Source organism: Coregonus lavaretus, assembly GCF_964263955.1.
Source record: "Coregonus lavaretus genome assembly, contig: HAP1_SCAFFOLD_1052, whole genome shotgun sequence".
NCBI lineage: Eukaryota > Metazoa > Chordata > Actinopteri > Salmoniformes > Salmonidae > Coregonus > Coregonus lavaretus.
Window position 1 is genome coordinate 1 of NW_028163263.1, and position 16,899 is coordinate 16,899.

Sequence of the window (16,899 nt, forward strand, 5' to 3'; positions counted from 1 at the left end):
AGCAACATCTCAGGGACCAAAGCTGGTCCTAGTACCAGAGGTTGAAAAACTGCCATATACTACTGCTGCACATATAAGAATTATCCTGCACAACCACAACTACACTAAATGTTAGAACTAAATGATGGGTTGTTTATTCCACCCAGTTCCAGTCATATGGTAAAGAACATCAGTACAACATCGTGAATATCACAAAAAAGGACCGATAGTTACCCTGAGCACTTTGCATTTCTTGTGATGCATTGTCTGAAATGGACAGGAAAGAGAAAGAACAGAAAAGAAAGTGTTAAGCGGTGTAATGAATTAAGATGAATGCAACGATATTAAAACCTAAGACGGACTTCGATTGGGTCACTGTGAACCCTAGATGATCTCTGACCTGTGATGCGAGTGGAGGGGAGGGGCAGACTGAGAGGGATGTAGTGCTCGTGGTTGCACACCTCTCGCAGGAACTCAAACTTGAACTCACACAGCACCTGTCGAGAGAAAGGTCGGGGTCACAACCCGATTGACTGAATAAAAACACCACAACACCTCTGAAGTCCATTGTTTTCTATTGTAGTATCTATTTCATTGTTTTCTATTGCATTCTATTCTACCGTGAGTGACATTGGCTATTACACCGACGGATGAGGAAATGCTTTATTCACACGTGTGTGTGTAAGTGTGTGTGTTACCTTGTTGTCAGTGGCTGTGATCATGTTGACGTAGTTGCTGACCAGCTTGAAGGTGAACCCTCGGTCCATGAGGGTGAAGCAACGCTGGAGGGAGGGAGGGAAAGAGGGAGGGAGGGAGGGATGGAGGGGAGAGGGGGAGGGAGATAAGGAGGAGAGGAGGGAGGTAGGGAAAGAGGGAGTGATGGATGGAGGGATGAGGTCAGCATTAGTTAATGAAGAACATGAAAGAGAGACCATTTTATCATTTCACAACACAGTTAAAAACACGCTCAGAAACTTTGGCGACTACTAATGTATCTTTTAAACCTCCCGCTTTAGGATGGATGTGTCAATGTGTAGTTCATACATGCATAATATATAAGCAGAATTACTGTCTTCCCTCAATTAGCCACAAAATCCCTATTTTGAAAGCGACTGTTTTTAGGGAAGCTGTGCTGCGTCATTTTCCCCCATGTGGGCCAGCCCCCTAGCAATTCAAGTTCTAGCCAACGAGCTTCAGCCCTCGCATTTGAGTGACATCTAGCAAGAGGCACATCATGCACCCAGAGCAGAGCGTGAGAGAGTGCAATGAAGGGGTGCACATATATGCACATATGTGATGTAGTATGCAATTTTCGGGGACCACTTTTGGCTCGTGAGTGCTACTTTCAGAACTACCGTCTAAAAAGTATACAAAAGTACCGGAGATTCTCTTTAAGGACATCTATATCTAACAATAGTTAGCAGCGGAAGCCATTTTAATTTACAGTTAGCTTAATTGCATTCAACTCTGCTTCTGTATCATTAGTCAGGGAATACAAATGTATTACCCTTGGCAGCATTTGAGCCTGATCTCGACAAGTGATAAGGACAGCTCCCTAAGCATGTAATGTGTTTGTGATGTGTGTTATGCCCACCTTGACAAAGGCTGCCATGGCCAGGTTGGCACTGCGGGTCTCCTCTTCCAGCTCCTTGTTCTTCCAGAAGATGTGGTCGGACACGGTCATGACTAGGCTCTCCAGACGACTCAGGTAAGTTGAAGGGAACCTCTGTGGTCGAGGGAGCTGAGGCACACATAATATGGAACATAACATATAGGCCTAATGTATAAGTTGCACTAGCAACACCAAGGTCGTAGGTTCAATTCCAGCAGGGATCACATATACATACTACAAAATGTATGCACTAACAGCACTGAATGGTACAGTGGGACATAGGACAGATGCAGGCCCAATACATGGTCAGAAAGTAGGCCGCAGAGAATCTGAATATGTGTGACTTGAGTACTAACTTTCCAGTGTTTTCCGTACTGCGTGTATTATAGTGTATTGTGTTTGTGTATTTGTATGCTGACTTTCCAAAAAGAATTTCCCTGTAAATGGACAATAAATTCTATCGTATCGTACTGTAAGTCGCTTTTGATAAAAGTGTCTGGTAAGTGGCATATACACACACTGGCCAGTTTATTAGGTACACCCCCCCTTTCATGAAAATGGATTGCTCTTACAGACAGTGAGTCACGTGGTCATGGTTTGCTATATAAAGCAGCCATCGAGGCATTCAGTTACTGTTCGAATGAACGTTAGAATGGGCAAAACAAGTGACCTAAGCGACTTTGAGCCAGGCGCGTCGGATCCAATATCTCAGAAACAGCCGCCCTCCTGGGCTTTTCACGCACGACAGGACTCAAGGACTTTTAAGTACTTTTTCAAGCACTAATATTTATTTTCAAGGACCATCAATTTGTAATAGCTAATATTATGCTATTGTTGCCACCAGATGGCAGTATATCGCCACAACCTCATGAAGAAAAAAATTACGTAGTGTTCATCACTACCTTTTCTACTCGATAATACGTTGTTTCAATACTTATTTCCTCACACAGCCCACCCGGAGAAGGGCGGGTGGGCTGTGTGAGGAAAACTGCATGTTAAAGGCCAACAGAACTGCACGGCTTGATAAAGCAGAATACCGCGGGCGCCCTGTGAATGAGGCGATTGGCAAAAAAGCTCTGGAGGTTGTTGCAGAGAAAAAGTCATATCATGTAGAACTGGCGCCAGCGCAGGATGCAGCGTTGAGTCTTTCCCCCTTCATGTGGCTCTTCAGGGCCGATTCACCCATGCTCGCAATGTCAAAGTCGGACGCATGTTTTGCACCTTACACGGTGTGTGTTGGTTGGGTCCAGTGATGGGTCCTTGTCACGGATGGGCTATTGCAGCAGATGACTACACCGGGTTCCACTCCTATCAGCTAAAAACAAGAAGAAGTGGCTCCAGTGGACACGCGATCACCAACACTGGACAATTGAGGAGTTAAAAAACATCGCCTGGAACATGACAGGGAGTTCAGTTTATTTGATTGGCCTGCGCAGTCCCCAGACCTCAACCTTCTTTGGGCTGAGATAGAACGGGCTGCATGGACCAACATCCCTGTGGAACGTTTCCGACACCTTGTAGAATGCCCCGAAGAATTCAGGCTGTTCTGAAGGCAAAGGGAGGTCCGACCCGGTACCAGATGGGTGTACCTACTAAACTGGCCGGTGAGTGTATAATATAATCATTAGATATACTCTTTGAGTAATGAGGTTTGAGAACGTGATTGTCTCTTTGCGTGAGTTAAATACAACAGGGACAATGACACTGAAATGATGTCAAAATGTATTCCTCAGTGTGACCAAGACAGAGTTCGTCTCATGTATTGTTTATCGGTATGCTAATCTGTATTAATTGATTCGCCACCACCCCTCTCACAGGGAGTGTATATGTACATATATTATAGCTTCATATTTTATGTTTCTATACCTTGACATTGTCTGAGTCCACTAGATGCTGGGCCATGGACTTGACAATGAGCTCGAAGAAGAACCAGGAAAACTGCAGCAGACAGGGGTAAAAGGTCAAACAGGGGTCAGATCATCTGGGTCACGTTCAGTTAAGAACTCAGGGTCACATTCAACGGCGCATTCAGATAGATATATATCACGTAGAGCAGATGGGCTTCTCTGTTATGTAAGATAAGGAATCCTATCATGGCTATGCATGACATTTCTAGGTATGACTTTATTTGGATAGTCCCAAATAGGTTTGTAGATGTTTAGTAGATGTCCAACTAACTGTCAACAACATTTCAACAACATTTCAATTAACTATCTACTAACCTTAACCCTAGGCCTAACCCTTAATCCTTACTCTAACCCTAAACCTAACCGTAACCCTAGCAAGCAGATGCATGTTAACAGAGTTGCAGTTGACAGTTTGTTGACAGTGTCAGCATCTGTAGATCAGGGGACTATCCACCCAAATGACACCCTATTCCCTATATAGTGCACTATTTTTAACCACAGCCCTATGGGTTCCTATAAAGGGAATAGGGTGTCATTTGGGACTGGGCGTGGCGTCCATCTAGACTCACCCTGAGGATGTTCCTGACGGCCAGCTGCTCGTTGCTCTTCAGGTCAGAGGACATGCCCTTGGCCAGCTCCTCGTGGACAGTCCGGAAGCCGTGCGACTCCGCCTTGAACACAAACTGACCACCGCAGTGGAGAGAACAAGGTCAATCAGACAGACGGACAGAGAGACAGACACACAGACAGTAAGACAGACAGACAGACACACAGATGCGCTGTACAGACACTTTTTCTCTCTCTCACATACTGTACACCCATTACTAGCATCAAGGGAAGCAAACATGCAATATGCTTGGATCTGCATTTAATTAAACCTACATAAAAACAAAACAACACCGATTAAGGTTCATCAGAGTTGAGGAAGAAGAAATAGATGCTGAGTCTGACAAATTTGTAATAAATTATGCATAAAAAAATCTTGATCTAATGTAGTTTTTCCAGGCACATCAAATTCATTGGGGTACGTGCTTCTGTACTGTATCTATGTGCTTATTTTGGCACTCAATCTCTTTTTCTCTTTTTGTGCGAAATGTTCCACCCACACTGTAGGTGGATGGCACACACACCTCATTACCACTGACCTCACCCAATTGAGTTAGTTCATTAACAATGGTAACCACACACACACACGCAACGCTGCACGCACACACAACGTGCACAAAATGGCTTGCTGCTAGCCCCCCGAGCAGCATGCCAATCAGTTGCCATAGTAACGGCAGTTCCATTACAGTGGCCCTCCCATTCTTTCCTCTCCTTCCACCCTCCCTCCATTTCTCTTTCTGTCTCTCTGCCCCTCTTAAAGATTCATTGTAGGATTCTGATTTTCTTTCTACCAGACATGAAAAAGCCTCTCTCTCTCTCTCAAGCATGCCTTGCATTCTTATTGAAACGGCTCAGTGTCCTTGTTTGCCTTCCACCAGACGACACACCCCCCCGCTCTCTTCCCCACAGCCATGCTTGTCTGTGTGTGAGCTGAGAGCCGTGTGTGGCAGACTCTCTCTCTTCTCTCTGTGGCCACAGTGTTCTGGGCACATTGCCCTAGCCCCTCAGCCACGCTCCTGCACTCACCACACCCCAAAGCCCCCACCTCTGCCCACACACACGTATGTACACACGCGCACACACACACACACACACACACAAACAAACAAAGCCCCCTTCACTACTGGAGCTGTCTACCCTTCACTACTCTCCTCCCCTCTGCTCTCATCCCATCCCCTCCGCTCTCCTCTCCTCTCCCCTCCTCTCATCCCCTCCGCTCTCCTCTCCTCTCCCCTCCTCTCATCCCCTCTGCTCGCTTCTCCTCTCCTCTCCTTTCCCCTCCTCTCCATTCATCCCAACCCCTCTCCTCTACCCTATGACACCACCCAGCTAAACAACTGCAGAATCTGAGCCTCGCTCTTCCTGCAAGACAAGGCTAACATCCCAATGAAATGAGCACCATACCTTTATGTAGGACTGCAGGTAGTGGTCAAGGTTTTCGTCATGGCACTTGGCAACAATGTGGACCAGCACCCTGGTGAAACACATGCCAACAAGGTGGTCACTCAGTCATCATCATTATCTGGCAACATTCATAACCTGGCAACATTTTATTGCTAAGCTGGCAATATTCATTATCTGGCAACATGTATTCCTGCATGATCCTGTGGCAGTGAGAGTGGTCCATGGCCTGCAGTGCCGCATTCTACCTGGTGGTGGTGGTGGTGACTTCGTCGTTGTCGTTCTGGGTGAGAACCTTGAACAGCTGGTTGAAGAGCACAGGCAGGAAACGAATTATCACTGGAATCTTCTCAATGCTCAGTAAGCCCTGTGGGAGAGAGAAAATAAAGAGAAAGAGAGAGAATCAGAGAGAGAGAGAGAGAGAGAGAGAGAGAGATAGACAGAGAAGGAGATAGAGATAGTCAGAGAGAGAGAGGATAGAGATGGGGTGTCAGTGATGGGGTTTATAGTATGGGAGTGAAATGCAGAATGGAGAGATGTGAAGTCATCCCTCTATCCTCCCAGACCTTCAGGCAGTTGAGGAAGTTTGAGGTAGGTGATTGGGAGAGGTCCGTGTCTCGTTTTTGGCACTGCTGGAAGAAGCGGTTCAGGTGGGGGTCCTGGTGATCAAAGAGGAGACACAGTCACAACCAGAATCCCCATCACTGAGTGATAGACTGTGTACAGGAGATGAGGAATAAATCCAGGAGCAAACTGAATCTGCATCCCAAAAGGCATCCTATTCCCTACATAGTACAGTAGTTTTGACCAGAGCCCTATGGTCAAAAGTAGTGCACAAAATAGGGAATAGGGTGCCATTTGGGGCGCAATCCTAAAAGTCACAATGGGATAACAAGGATGGACTTGCTGGAGTTGAGACCCGTTAAAGGTTGGTTAAGTACATTGTTTTTTTAAGAAGAAAGTTGACTTGTGGTGGTTCCATGGAGTGGGAGGGTAAGGTTAGACTTTTACCTGAGTGTAGACTGTGGAGAGGACGTTGGTGGAGACCTTGAATATGGGCTTCCCTCCGTCCACCCACTTCAGATCTGAGCCGTTCTAGGGGGAGAGTGGGAGGAAGGGTCAGTGAGCACCAGGGAGATCCATGCTTGCTTAACACTTTACTGTTGTTCCCTTTGGTGTGCTCACGTCATCTCTCTCTCTCTCTCTGTAACAATGCTTTCCCTATCAATTCCTGTATCTACTATTTTCTTTCTACTTTCCCCCCCTATTTTCTCTCTTCTCTCCCTCCCTCTCTCCCCCTCCCTCCCTCCCTCTTCTTCTTCTTCTCTCCCCTCCCTCCCTCCTCTCCTCTCCTCTCCTCTCCTCTCCTCTCCTCTCCTCTCCTCTCCTCTCCTCTCCTCTCCTCTCCTCTCCTCTCCTCTCCTCTCCCTCCCTCCTCCTTCCTTCTCTCCCCTCCCTCCCTCCCTCCCTCCTTCTCTCCCCTCCCTCCCTCCTCCTTCTCCTCTCCTCTCCTCTCCTCTCCTCTCCTCTCCTCTCCTCTCCTCTCCTCTCCTCTCCTCTCCTCTCCTCTCCTCTCCTCTCCTCTCCTCTCCTCTCCTCTCCTCTCCTCTCCTCTCCTCTCCTCTCCTCTCCTCTCCTCTCCTCTCCCTCTACCTTAGTAGATCCGGGTTCTTTGACGAGCAGGTATCCAGGGGGCAGGCTACAGGACACAGGGATGTTGAACTCCTGTGAGGCCAGGCGACCCTCTCTGAGCAGAGGCAGCCATGAGTAGCCCACTGCCATCAAACACACACACACACGCGCACAAACACACAATGCACAGGGCGTACACGCGCACACACACACACACACACACACACACACACCCACAGGAGAAAGAACACATAGGAAAACCCTATACTGTATGTAATGTGTAAATCAAATCAATCAAATGTATTAATAAAGCCCTTGTTATATCAGCAGTTGTCACAAAGTCCTTTTACAACCTGGCTTAGACGCCAAAGAGCAAGCAAAATCAGAAGCAAGAGCACAGTAGTGATGGCCTGTAGATGTAGCATGCACCATCACACTCCAGAATTCGATAACACAATCACAACAGTATCCCCTACTCCGAGGCGATGTTGCTGCACAGTGATAAGCTAACACCGACTAGCTACCATCCACTGCATTGACAAACTTGTCTCAAAGACAGTATTAACATATGCTATCTAACAGATGCTTTTATCCATACATTTTTGGACTGCTGGCCCCAGCGGGAATCAAATCCACGGCCCTGGCGTCGCTAACACCATGCTCTACCAACTGATCACACTATTTCTCCTTCCTCCCTACCTGGGGTCTCCAGGGTCTCCTTTTTCTTGGAGTTGGTCTTGGCGTTGATGTCACAGGTCACATGGTAGAAGGAGAAGAGTAGGTGGTGCTTCTCATGGAGCTGGGTGGGCAACTCAATCTTCACCTGGGACACAGAGGAGGACACAAAGGACCATTTCACAAACAGGCACAAAAATCAAATCAAATCACAATTTAGTTAAAGTGCATTAAACAAAAGCCTCAATACATAAAAAAATAAGAAATATATATATATATATATACAGTGAGGGAAAAAAGTATTTGATCCCCTACTGATTTTGTACGTTTGCCCACTGACAAAGAAATGATCAGTCTATAATTTTAATGGTAGGTTTATTTGAACAGTGAGAGACAGAATAACAACAAAAAAATCCAGAAAAACGCATGTCAAAAATGTTATAAATGTATTTGCATTTTAATGAGGGAAATAGGTATTTGACCCCTCTGCAAAACATGACTTAGTACTTGGTGGCAAAACCCTTGTTGGCAATCACAGAGGTCAGACGTTTCTTGTAGTTGGACACCAGGTTTGCACACATTTCAGGAGGGATTTTGTCCCACTCCTCTTTGCAGATCTTCTCCAAGTCATTAAGGTTTCGAGGCTGATGTTTGGCAACTCGAACCTTCAGCTCCCTCCACAGATTTTCTATGGGATTAAGGTCTGGAGACTGGCTAGGCCACTCCAGGACCTTAATGTGCTTCTTCTTGAGCCACTCCTTTGTTGCCTTGGCCGTGTGTTTTGGGTCGTTGTCACCCAAGATTTGACGGTACATGGCCCCGTCCATCGTCCCTTTGATGTGGTGAAGTTGTCCTGTCTCCTTAGCAGAAAAACACCCCCAAAGCATAATGTTTCCACCTCCATGTTTGACGGTGGGGATGGTGTTCTTGGGGTCATAGGCAGCATTCCTCCTCCTCCAAACACGGCGAGTTGAGTTGATGCCAAAGAGCTCAATTTTGGTCTCATCTGACCACAACACTTTCACCCAGTTCTCCTCTGAATCATTCAGATGTTCATTGGCAAACTTCAGACGGGCCTGTATATGTGCTTTCTTGAGCAGGGGGACCTTGCGGGCGCTGCAGGATTTCAGTCCTTCACGGCGTAGTGTGTTACCAATTGTTTTCTTGGTGACTATGGTCCCAGCTGCCTTGAGATCATTGACAAGATCCTTCCTCACCGTTCTTATGATCATTGCAACTCCACGAGGTGAGATCTTGCATGGAGCCCCAGGCCGTGGGAGATTGACAGGTCTTTTGTGTTTCTTCCATTTGCGAATAATCGCACCAACTGTTGTCACCTTCTCACCAAGCTGCTTGGCGATGGTCTTGTAGCCCATTCCAGCCTTGTGTAGGTCTACAATCTTGTCCCTGACATCCTTGGAGAGCTCTTTGGTCTTGGCCATGGTGGAGAGTTTGGAATCTGATTGATTGATTGCTTCTGTGGACAGGTGTCTTTTATACAGGTAACAAACTGAGATTAGGAGCACTCCCTTTAAGAGTGTGCTCCTAATCTCAGCTCGTTACCTGTATAAAAGACACCTGGGAGCCAGAAATCTTTCTGATTGAGAGGGGGTCAAATAATTATTTCCCTCATTAAAATGCAAAACAATTTATAACATTTTTGAGATGCGTTTTTCTGGATTTGTTTGTTGTTATTCTGTCTCTCACTGTTCAAATAAACCTACCATTAAAATTATAGACTGATCATTTCTTTGTCAGTGGGCAAACGTACAAAATCAGCAGGGGATCAAATACTTTTTTCCCTCACTGTGTGTATATAGATATATATATATATATATATATATATATATATACACAGTAGTTGAATTGACACAACTGCCACAACTGGTGTCACAGTGGTGAACAATCAACTGAGCCACTAAGTTTCCGGTGTGAAGTTTCCCCTGGGTACAGATCTAGTATCATCTTCCCCTTCCCCCAATCCTAACCCTTACCATTAGTGGAAGAAATGTAAAACTGACCGAAGATCAGCATCTCGGGGCAACTTTATCCTACACCAGCCACTAAAACGTGAGGGCTTTAGCCTGGTATGCACATGTCTGATTGTGCTTCAGCCTCTCTCATTCATGATAATGAGCATCAAAAGAGTTGGCCTAAGCACAAGCAAAACTGGCTACCAGGCAATTAGAGCCCTGCACGTGCCCCTTCCAATCAATCTCTTCCCATGCCTCTCCCCCTCTCCATCCATCTCTAGCCATACACCTCTTCAACCCTCTCATTCCACACTCACCTCATCATAGAAGTCTGGGTTCTGGGAGTGGTGAAGGACCGTGGAACAGGCTGCTGTGGTGAAAACTGGACCCCCAGGCTTGCCGTATATGCACTGAGGAAACACGTTTTTTTTTTATGAAGAGAAAAGTGACGTTTTTCAAGAAATCCACAATGATACTCTAAATGCTATCAATGACAGAGAAGATATTGAGGAGATACCTTCAAAGGTTTGGCAACTTCCTCGTCTGAACTTCGAAACTCCACATAGACTGCAAGGTTACGAGCCTGTGAATGAAAAGGACGTTGTTAGATATGTGAGCATACAGTATTTCATGCGTGTCCGCAAAGAGGTCCCATATATAGTACCAGTCAAATGTTTGGACACACCTATTCATTCCAGGGTTTTTCTTAATTTTTTACGATTTTCTATGTTATAGAATAATAGTGAAGACATCAAAACTATGAAATAACACATATGGAATCATGTAGCAACCAAAAAAGTGTTAAACAAATCAAAATATATTTTATATTTGAGATGCTTCAAAGTAGCCACCCTTTGCCTTGATGACAGCTTTGCACACTCTTGGCATTCTCTCAACCAGCTTCATGAGGTAGTCATCTGGAATGCATTTCAATTAAACAGGTGTGCCTTGTTAAAAGTTAATTTGTGGAATTTCTTTCCTTCTTAATGCGTTTGAGCCAATCAGTTGTGTTGTGACAAGGTAGGGGTGGTATACAGAAGATAGCCCTATTTGGTAAAAGACTAAGTCCATATTATGGCAAGAACAGCTCAAATAAGCAATAAGAAACGACAGTCCATCATTACTTTATGACATGAGGGTCAGTCAATATGGAACATTTCAAGAACTTTGAACATTTCTTCAAGTGCAGTCGCATAAACCGTCAAGTGCTATGATGAAACTGGCTCTCATGAGGACCGCCACAGGAAAGGAAGACCCAGAGTTACCTCTGCTGGAGAGGATAAGTTAATTAGAGAGTTACTAGCCTCAGAAATTGTAGCCCAAATAGTTCAAGTAACAGACACATCTCAACATCAACTGTTCAGAGGAGACTGCTTGAATCAGGCCTTCATGGTCGAATTGCTGCAAAGAAACCACTACTAAAGGACACCAATAAGAAGAAGAGACTTGCCTGGGCCAAGAAACACGAGCAATGGACATTAGACCGGTGGAAATCTGCCCTTTGGTCTGATGGGTCCAAATTGGAGATTTTTGGTTCCAACTGCCGTGTCTTTGTGAGACGCAGAGTAGGTGAACGGATGTTCTCCGCATGTGTAGTTCCCACCGTAAAGCATGGAGGAGGAGGTGTTATGGTGTGGGGGTGCTTTGCTGGTGACACTGTCTGTGATTTACTTAGAATTCAAGGCACACTTAACCAGCATGGCTACCACAGCATTCTGCAGCGATACGCCATCCCATCTGGTTTGGGCTTAGTGGGACTATCATTTGTTTTTCAACAGGACAATGACCCAACACAGCTCCAGGCTGTGTAAGGGCTATTTGACCAAGAAGGAGAGTAATGGAGTGCTGCATCAGATGACCTGGCCTCCACAATCCCCGACCTCAACCCAATTGAGATGGTTTGGGATGAGTCGGACGGCAGAGTGAAGGAAAAGCAGCCAACAAGTGCTCAGCATATGTGGGAACTCCTTCAAGACTGTTGGAAAAGCATTCCAGGTGAACCTGGTTGAAAGAATGCCCAGAGTGTGCAAAGCTGTCATCAAGGCAAAAGGTGGCTATTTGAAGAATCTCAAATATAAAATGTGTTTTGATTAGTTTAACACTTTTTTGGTTACTACATGATTCCATATGTGTTATTTCATAGTTTTGATGTTTTCACTATTATTCTACAATGTGGAAAATAGTAAAAATAAAGAAAAACCCTTGAATGAGTAGGTGTGTCCAAACTTTTGACTGGTACTGTATGTACAATGTGACTTATGTGTCTACTACATGTAATTTCCTTCGTATCTAGTAGAGTTTTCACAATACCAGTATCACAATACTACATTATTCCATGGCAAAAACCTAAACACAAAGTTGACTTTAGTAAACTTGCTTTATGTCAAATACTGTGTGCTATAGCTTGGAGAATAAAGAAACGTGACTCTGGATGACAACATATGGCTTTTTCTTTCCAACATCAGGTCTGTTTTCCTTAAAATTAAGTTTGATTCATATTTTGTGTCCTTGCCATGATATTTCGGAGTATATCTAGTATAAATCTCAAGGGATGTGTGGGTTTGGGTGTGTACGGTACCTTGGCAAAGCTCTTCTGGCTGTCGTATTTTAGGTGTCGGGGGTAGACGTAGACGTGGTTCTTGTAGACGTGGTGTGGCTGGGTGAACTTGGTGGAGTCCTGGACAAACTCCTCCACTTCCACGGTGGCCTGGTGCTGGCTGCAGTCCTCGAAGGGCTTGACGGGCACGTAGGATGACGTCACACAGTCTGCAGACAGACAGAGAGAAAGAGAGAGCGAGAGAGAGAGAAATAGAGAGAGAGGTAGAGAGAGGACATCTGTAATACCTGTAACACTGATGGCTATCAACAGTAGAGAGAGAGGGAGAGAGAGAGGGGTAGAGAGAGAGAGAAACAGTAGAGAGTGGGAGAGAGATGGCGAGAGAGAGGGGTAGAAAGAGAGATAGAGAGGTTAGAGGTAGAGAGAGAGAGAGGGGGAAGAGAAAAGAAAGAGAGGGACAGAGACAGAGAGAGAGAGAGAGAGAGGGGGAAGAGAAAAGAAAGAGAGGGACAGAGACAGAGAGAGAGAGAGAGAGAGGGGGGGGGAAGAGAAAAGAAAGAGAGGGACAGAGACAGAGAGAGAGAGAGAGAGAGAGAGAGAGAGAGAGAGAGAGAGAGAGAGAGAGAGCAGGAGGACACATGTAATACCTGTAACACTGATGGCTATCAACAGTAGAGAGAGAGAGAGAGAGGGGTAGAAAGAGAGATAGAGAGGGGAGTGGTAGAGAGAGAGAGAAACAGTAGAGAGAGAGAGGGAGAGCAGAATTATGCCGATACCCGCTAATTATCAAAATCCAGAAAAGAGCCGTTAAATTCTATAACCACTTAAAAGGAAGCGATTCCCAAACCTTCCATAACAAAGCCATCACCTACAGAGATATGAACTTGGAGAAGAGTCCCCTGAGTAAGCTGGTCCTGGGGCTCTGTTCACAAACACAAACAGACCCCACAGAGCCCCAAGACAACAACAACACAATTAGACCCAACCAAATCATGAGAAAACAAAAAGAGAATTACTTGACACATTGGAAAGAATTAACAACAAAAACAGAGCAAACTAGAATGCTATTTGGCTCTAAACAGAGAGTACACAGTGGCAGAATACCTGACCACTGTGACTGACCCAAACTTAAGGAAAGCTTTGACCAAGTACAGACTCAGTGAGCATAGCCTTGCTATTGAGAAAGGTCGCCATAGGCAGACCTGGCTCTCAAGAGAAGACAGGCTATGTGCACACTGCCCACAAAATTAGGTGGAAACTGAGCTGCACTTCCTAACCTCCTGCCAAATGTATGACCATGTAAGAGACACATATTTCCCTCAGATTACAGAGATCCACAAAGAATTCGAAAACAAACCCAATTTTGATAAACTCCCTTATCTACTACTGTGTGAAATACCACAGTGTGCCATCAAAGCAGCAAGATTTGTGACCTGTTGCCACAAGAAAAAGGCAACCAGTGAAGAACAAACACCATTGTAAATACAACCCATATTTATGTTTATTTATTTTCCAATTTGTACTTTAACTATTTGCACATTGTTACAACACTGTATATATACATAACATGAAATTTGAAATGTCTTTATTCTTTTGGAACTTCTGAGTGTAACGTTTACTGTTCATTTTGTATTGTTTATTTCACTTTCTTTTAACTATCTACTTCACTTGCTTTGGCAATGTTAACATACGTTTCCTATGCCAATAAAGCCCTTAAATTGAAATTGAAATTGAAATTGAATTGAGAGGCATTTGTGTGAACAGTAACCTGGGGAAGGTTTTCTGCAGTGCACTACATTGCTGCCTGCCATAAGATGAGGGACAGTGTCTGACAGACCAACCAACCTGCACATGTCCTCTATATTGTTATTGTTCAATGGTTATTTTGACCCTCGGTTATTGTTGTTACTGTTGTCCCATTGACAATATTGATTCTTATTATTTTAATTATGTTGATAGTGTAAATATCCAAAGTAAGCTTTGGCAATATGTACATTGTTACGTCATGCCAATAAAGCAAATTGAATTGAATTGAGAGAGAGGGTGGGAGCGGTAGAGAGAGAGAGAGAGAGAGAGAGAGAGAGAGAGAGAGAGAGAGAGAGAGAGAGAGAGAGAGAGAGAGAGAATATAAAAGAAAGAGGTAGAGAGAGAGACAGAGAGAGCGAGAGCGAGAGCGAGAGAGAGAGAGAGAGAGAGAGGACATCTGTAAAACCTGTTACACTGATGGCTACTATCAACAATAGAGAGAGAGGGAGAGAGAGAGGGGTAGAAAGAGAGATAGAGAGGGGAGTGGTAGAGAGAGAGAGGGAAGAGAAAATAAAGAGAGGGAGAGAGAACATAAGAGTGTTGGACTTACTTGGATGCTCCATAGGGACGTAGTCCACAGTGATGTCCAGGTTCCCTGGAATGGTCTGCAGTTTACTGGTCTTCTCAGCCCTGCAAAGACACAGAGAGAGCCAAGGAATGGGTGAGCAGTGAGCACCATACATTCACTATGACTAGGGCCAGGAGTTTTCCAGGTCAGGTTAGGTGGTCATGACAAACTCTACGACCTAACTATGACCTAAAAAGGGATCTGGACCATGGGGTTGAACTGGCATGATTTGGGATGCATCCCAAATGGCACCCTATTCCCTATATAGTGCACTACTTTCAACTAGAGCCATAAGGGTCTTGGTCAAAAGTTGTGCACTAAATAGGGAATAGGGTGCCATTTGGGACGCAAACTTGATGTCTTTTCGGTGCCCTACCTCCTGTATTCAGACACCAGCTTGATGAGATCTTCAGTGGAGATCTTGTTGCTCTCCTGTTTGAAGAGGGGCGAGAAGCGAGTCTCCCGGTCCACCGTCCCCTGATTGTCCTTAAACACAGACCTGAGACAAACAGTGAGACAAGACAGATAGACAGACAGAACAGACAAGACAGACAGGAAAATAGTTTAGAGTGTAAGATATTTGTCAATTACCTACACCTTTATAGACATCTGTGTGACGCAGTTACTGCAGTTGGATCATTAAAGGAGAAAAGGTCAATAAATGGATATGGAGTGAGTAGGATTACAGGAAACACAGTGCGGGTCAGTGTCATTCACCTGATGGACCAGGCAAAGGGCATGTGGTACTTCCCCAGTTTACTGCAGAACTGCTTGTTGGATTTCAGCATCTTTTGAACCATCTTTAAAGGGACAGGAACAGAGAGAGAGAGAGAGAGAGGGAGAGAGAGGGGGAGAGCGAGAGAGAGAGACAGAGAGAAGGAAACATTCCTTAAAAAATGGGCTGCATTGTTGATATTCTTGAAGTCTGCCGGTGGGTTTCGGAAAACACACAAATAAATTATCCTTGACGTAGATAAAGTGCAAGTCTAAATCAACAGGGGTGTCATGATCCTGGCAGGAGGCGCAGCACTCCTGTCTGCTCATCCACTCAACTTCCCAAACAAAGGCCAGGATTTCAGAATTCCACTCCTTGGAATTCTGTGGGGGCATCTTGGAAAACAATCTCAGAAAATATATGAGGAAAAATGTTTTTCCAAACCATCTGACTTCCCTGTGTGATTAAGGGACATTTAAATAGAGCTTTACAAGAAATCTCACTGGAAAGACCCTGTAAAGGTTGTGCATACCGCTGTTTCACTACTAAGGACTTGGGAAAAACAAGCTGTCTTTTACTGTACATAGTTCTACACATTGACTCTCCTCCACTTATGTTCCATAATACATTTTCCATAGGTAGAGTTGCAAAATTCCTGTAATTTCCCCAAATTTCCTACGTTTTCCTGGTTGGAGGATTCACAGATTTCCTGCTTATTACCTCCTGATTCCGAGATACTTCTAACCTGGATTTGTAGTTTTTATTAGTTGCAAGTCTATTAGTAGTTTTTTCATTTTTTCGCTGTTAATGTACGTTTTTGTTTTTAATTATTATTATTTCATTGTTATTATTACAAAGTAGTTGCCATATTATTCTTGTTTCTAAGTATTGTTTTATTTATTTTATTTTTTATTTGGACACTTGAAAACGAGATCGTGCATCTCAAGAGATTCCATCCTGCAAAACTTCAATTAAATAAATAAATACATTTCTGGAAAACCTGGGAATTTTGGGAAAGTTACCCAAATTTTACAACCCTATCCATAGGTAATAGGCTATGAATGGGAAACCATACAGTCCCTTGCTATAAGGTGAGGGGTGGTAGTTAGAGTGAATTTAACTGTGATGTAGAGTTGCGTCACCTTGCTGGAGTCTGTGTTTTTGATGTACGGCTCTGTTCCCACGGCAATATTTCCCATCAGCACCTTCTCCACCCTCGCCACTAGAACAATGTCTGTGTGGGGGTTCGTCACTGAGAAGATGGCCTGCGTACACACACACACACACACACACAAGAAAGGAGTAAGTATCCGATCTCTCTTTTGACACTTCTCCCTATGACACTCCCAGTTCTGCCCCACCCCCCTGTGTGTTGCTGTACCCAATAGAAATAGAATGAGTACAACAGATGCATGCTTTACTCCCATGGGTACACTTTTAAAAATGGCCACTAGTCCAGCCATTACAG

The 16,899-nt window shown here is 44.6% G+C and overlaps 1 protein-coding gene across 1 annotated transcript in view; it reads right to left on the minus strand.

The window, feature by feature from the left end:
- Positions 1 to 193: 193 nt before the first annotated feature.
- The window catches only part of LOC311118339 (dedicator of cytokinesis protein 10-like), a gene marked incomplete at its 3' end in the record, with an annotated part of 131,212 nt that continues 114,506 nt past the window's right edge, over positions 194 to 16,899 (minus strand). The window contains exons 13-31 of the mRNA XM_084193150.1: positions 16,574 to 16,696; positions 15,434 to 15,516; positions 15,093 to 15,215; positions 14,699 to 14,778; positions 12,364 to 12,551; positions 10,303 to 10,368; positions 10,103 to 10,195; positions 7,837 to 7,960; positions 7,159 to 7,280; positions 6,517 to 6,600; positions 6,072 to 6,164; positions 5,754 to 5,872; positions 5,509 to 5,578; positions 4,068 to 4,181; positions 3,458 to 3,529; positions 1,574 to 1,720; positions 678 to 761; positions 380 to 476; positions 194 to 246 (exon numbers count right to left, since the gene is read on the minus strand). Of these exons, the coding sequence (XP_084049276.1) occupies positions 194 to 246; positions 380 to 476; positions 678 to 761; positions 1,574 to 1,720; positions 3,458 to 3,529; positions 4,068 to 4,181; positions 5,509 to 5,578; positions 5,754 to 5,872; positions 6,072 to 6,164; positions 6,517 to 6,600; positions 7,159 to 7,280; positions 7,837 to 7,960; positions 10,103 to 10,195; positions 10,303 to 10,368; positions 12,364 to 12,551; positions 14,699 to 14,778; positions 15,093 to 15,215; positions 15,434 to 15,516; positions 16,574 to 16,696 (1,935 nt within the window). The remainder of the gene's footprint in view (positions 247 to 379; positions 477 to 677; positions 762 to 1,573; positions 1,721 to 3,457; positions 3,530 to 4,067; positions 4,182 to 5,508; positions 5,579 to 5,753; positions 5,873 to 6,071; positions 6,165 to 6,516; positions 6,601 to 7,158; positions 7,281 to 7,836; positions 7,961 to 10,102; positions 10,196 to 10,302; positions 10,369 to 12,363; positions 12,552 to 14,698; positions 14,779 to 15,092; positions 15,216 to 15,433; positions 15,517 to 16,573; positions 16,697 to 16,899) is intronic.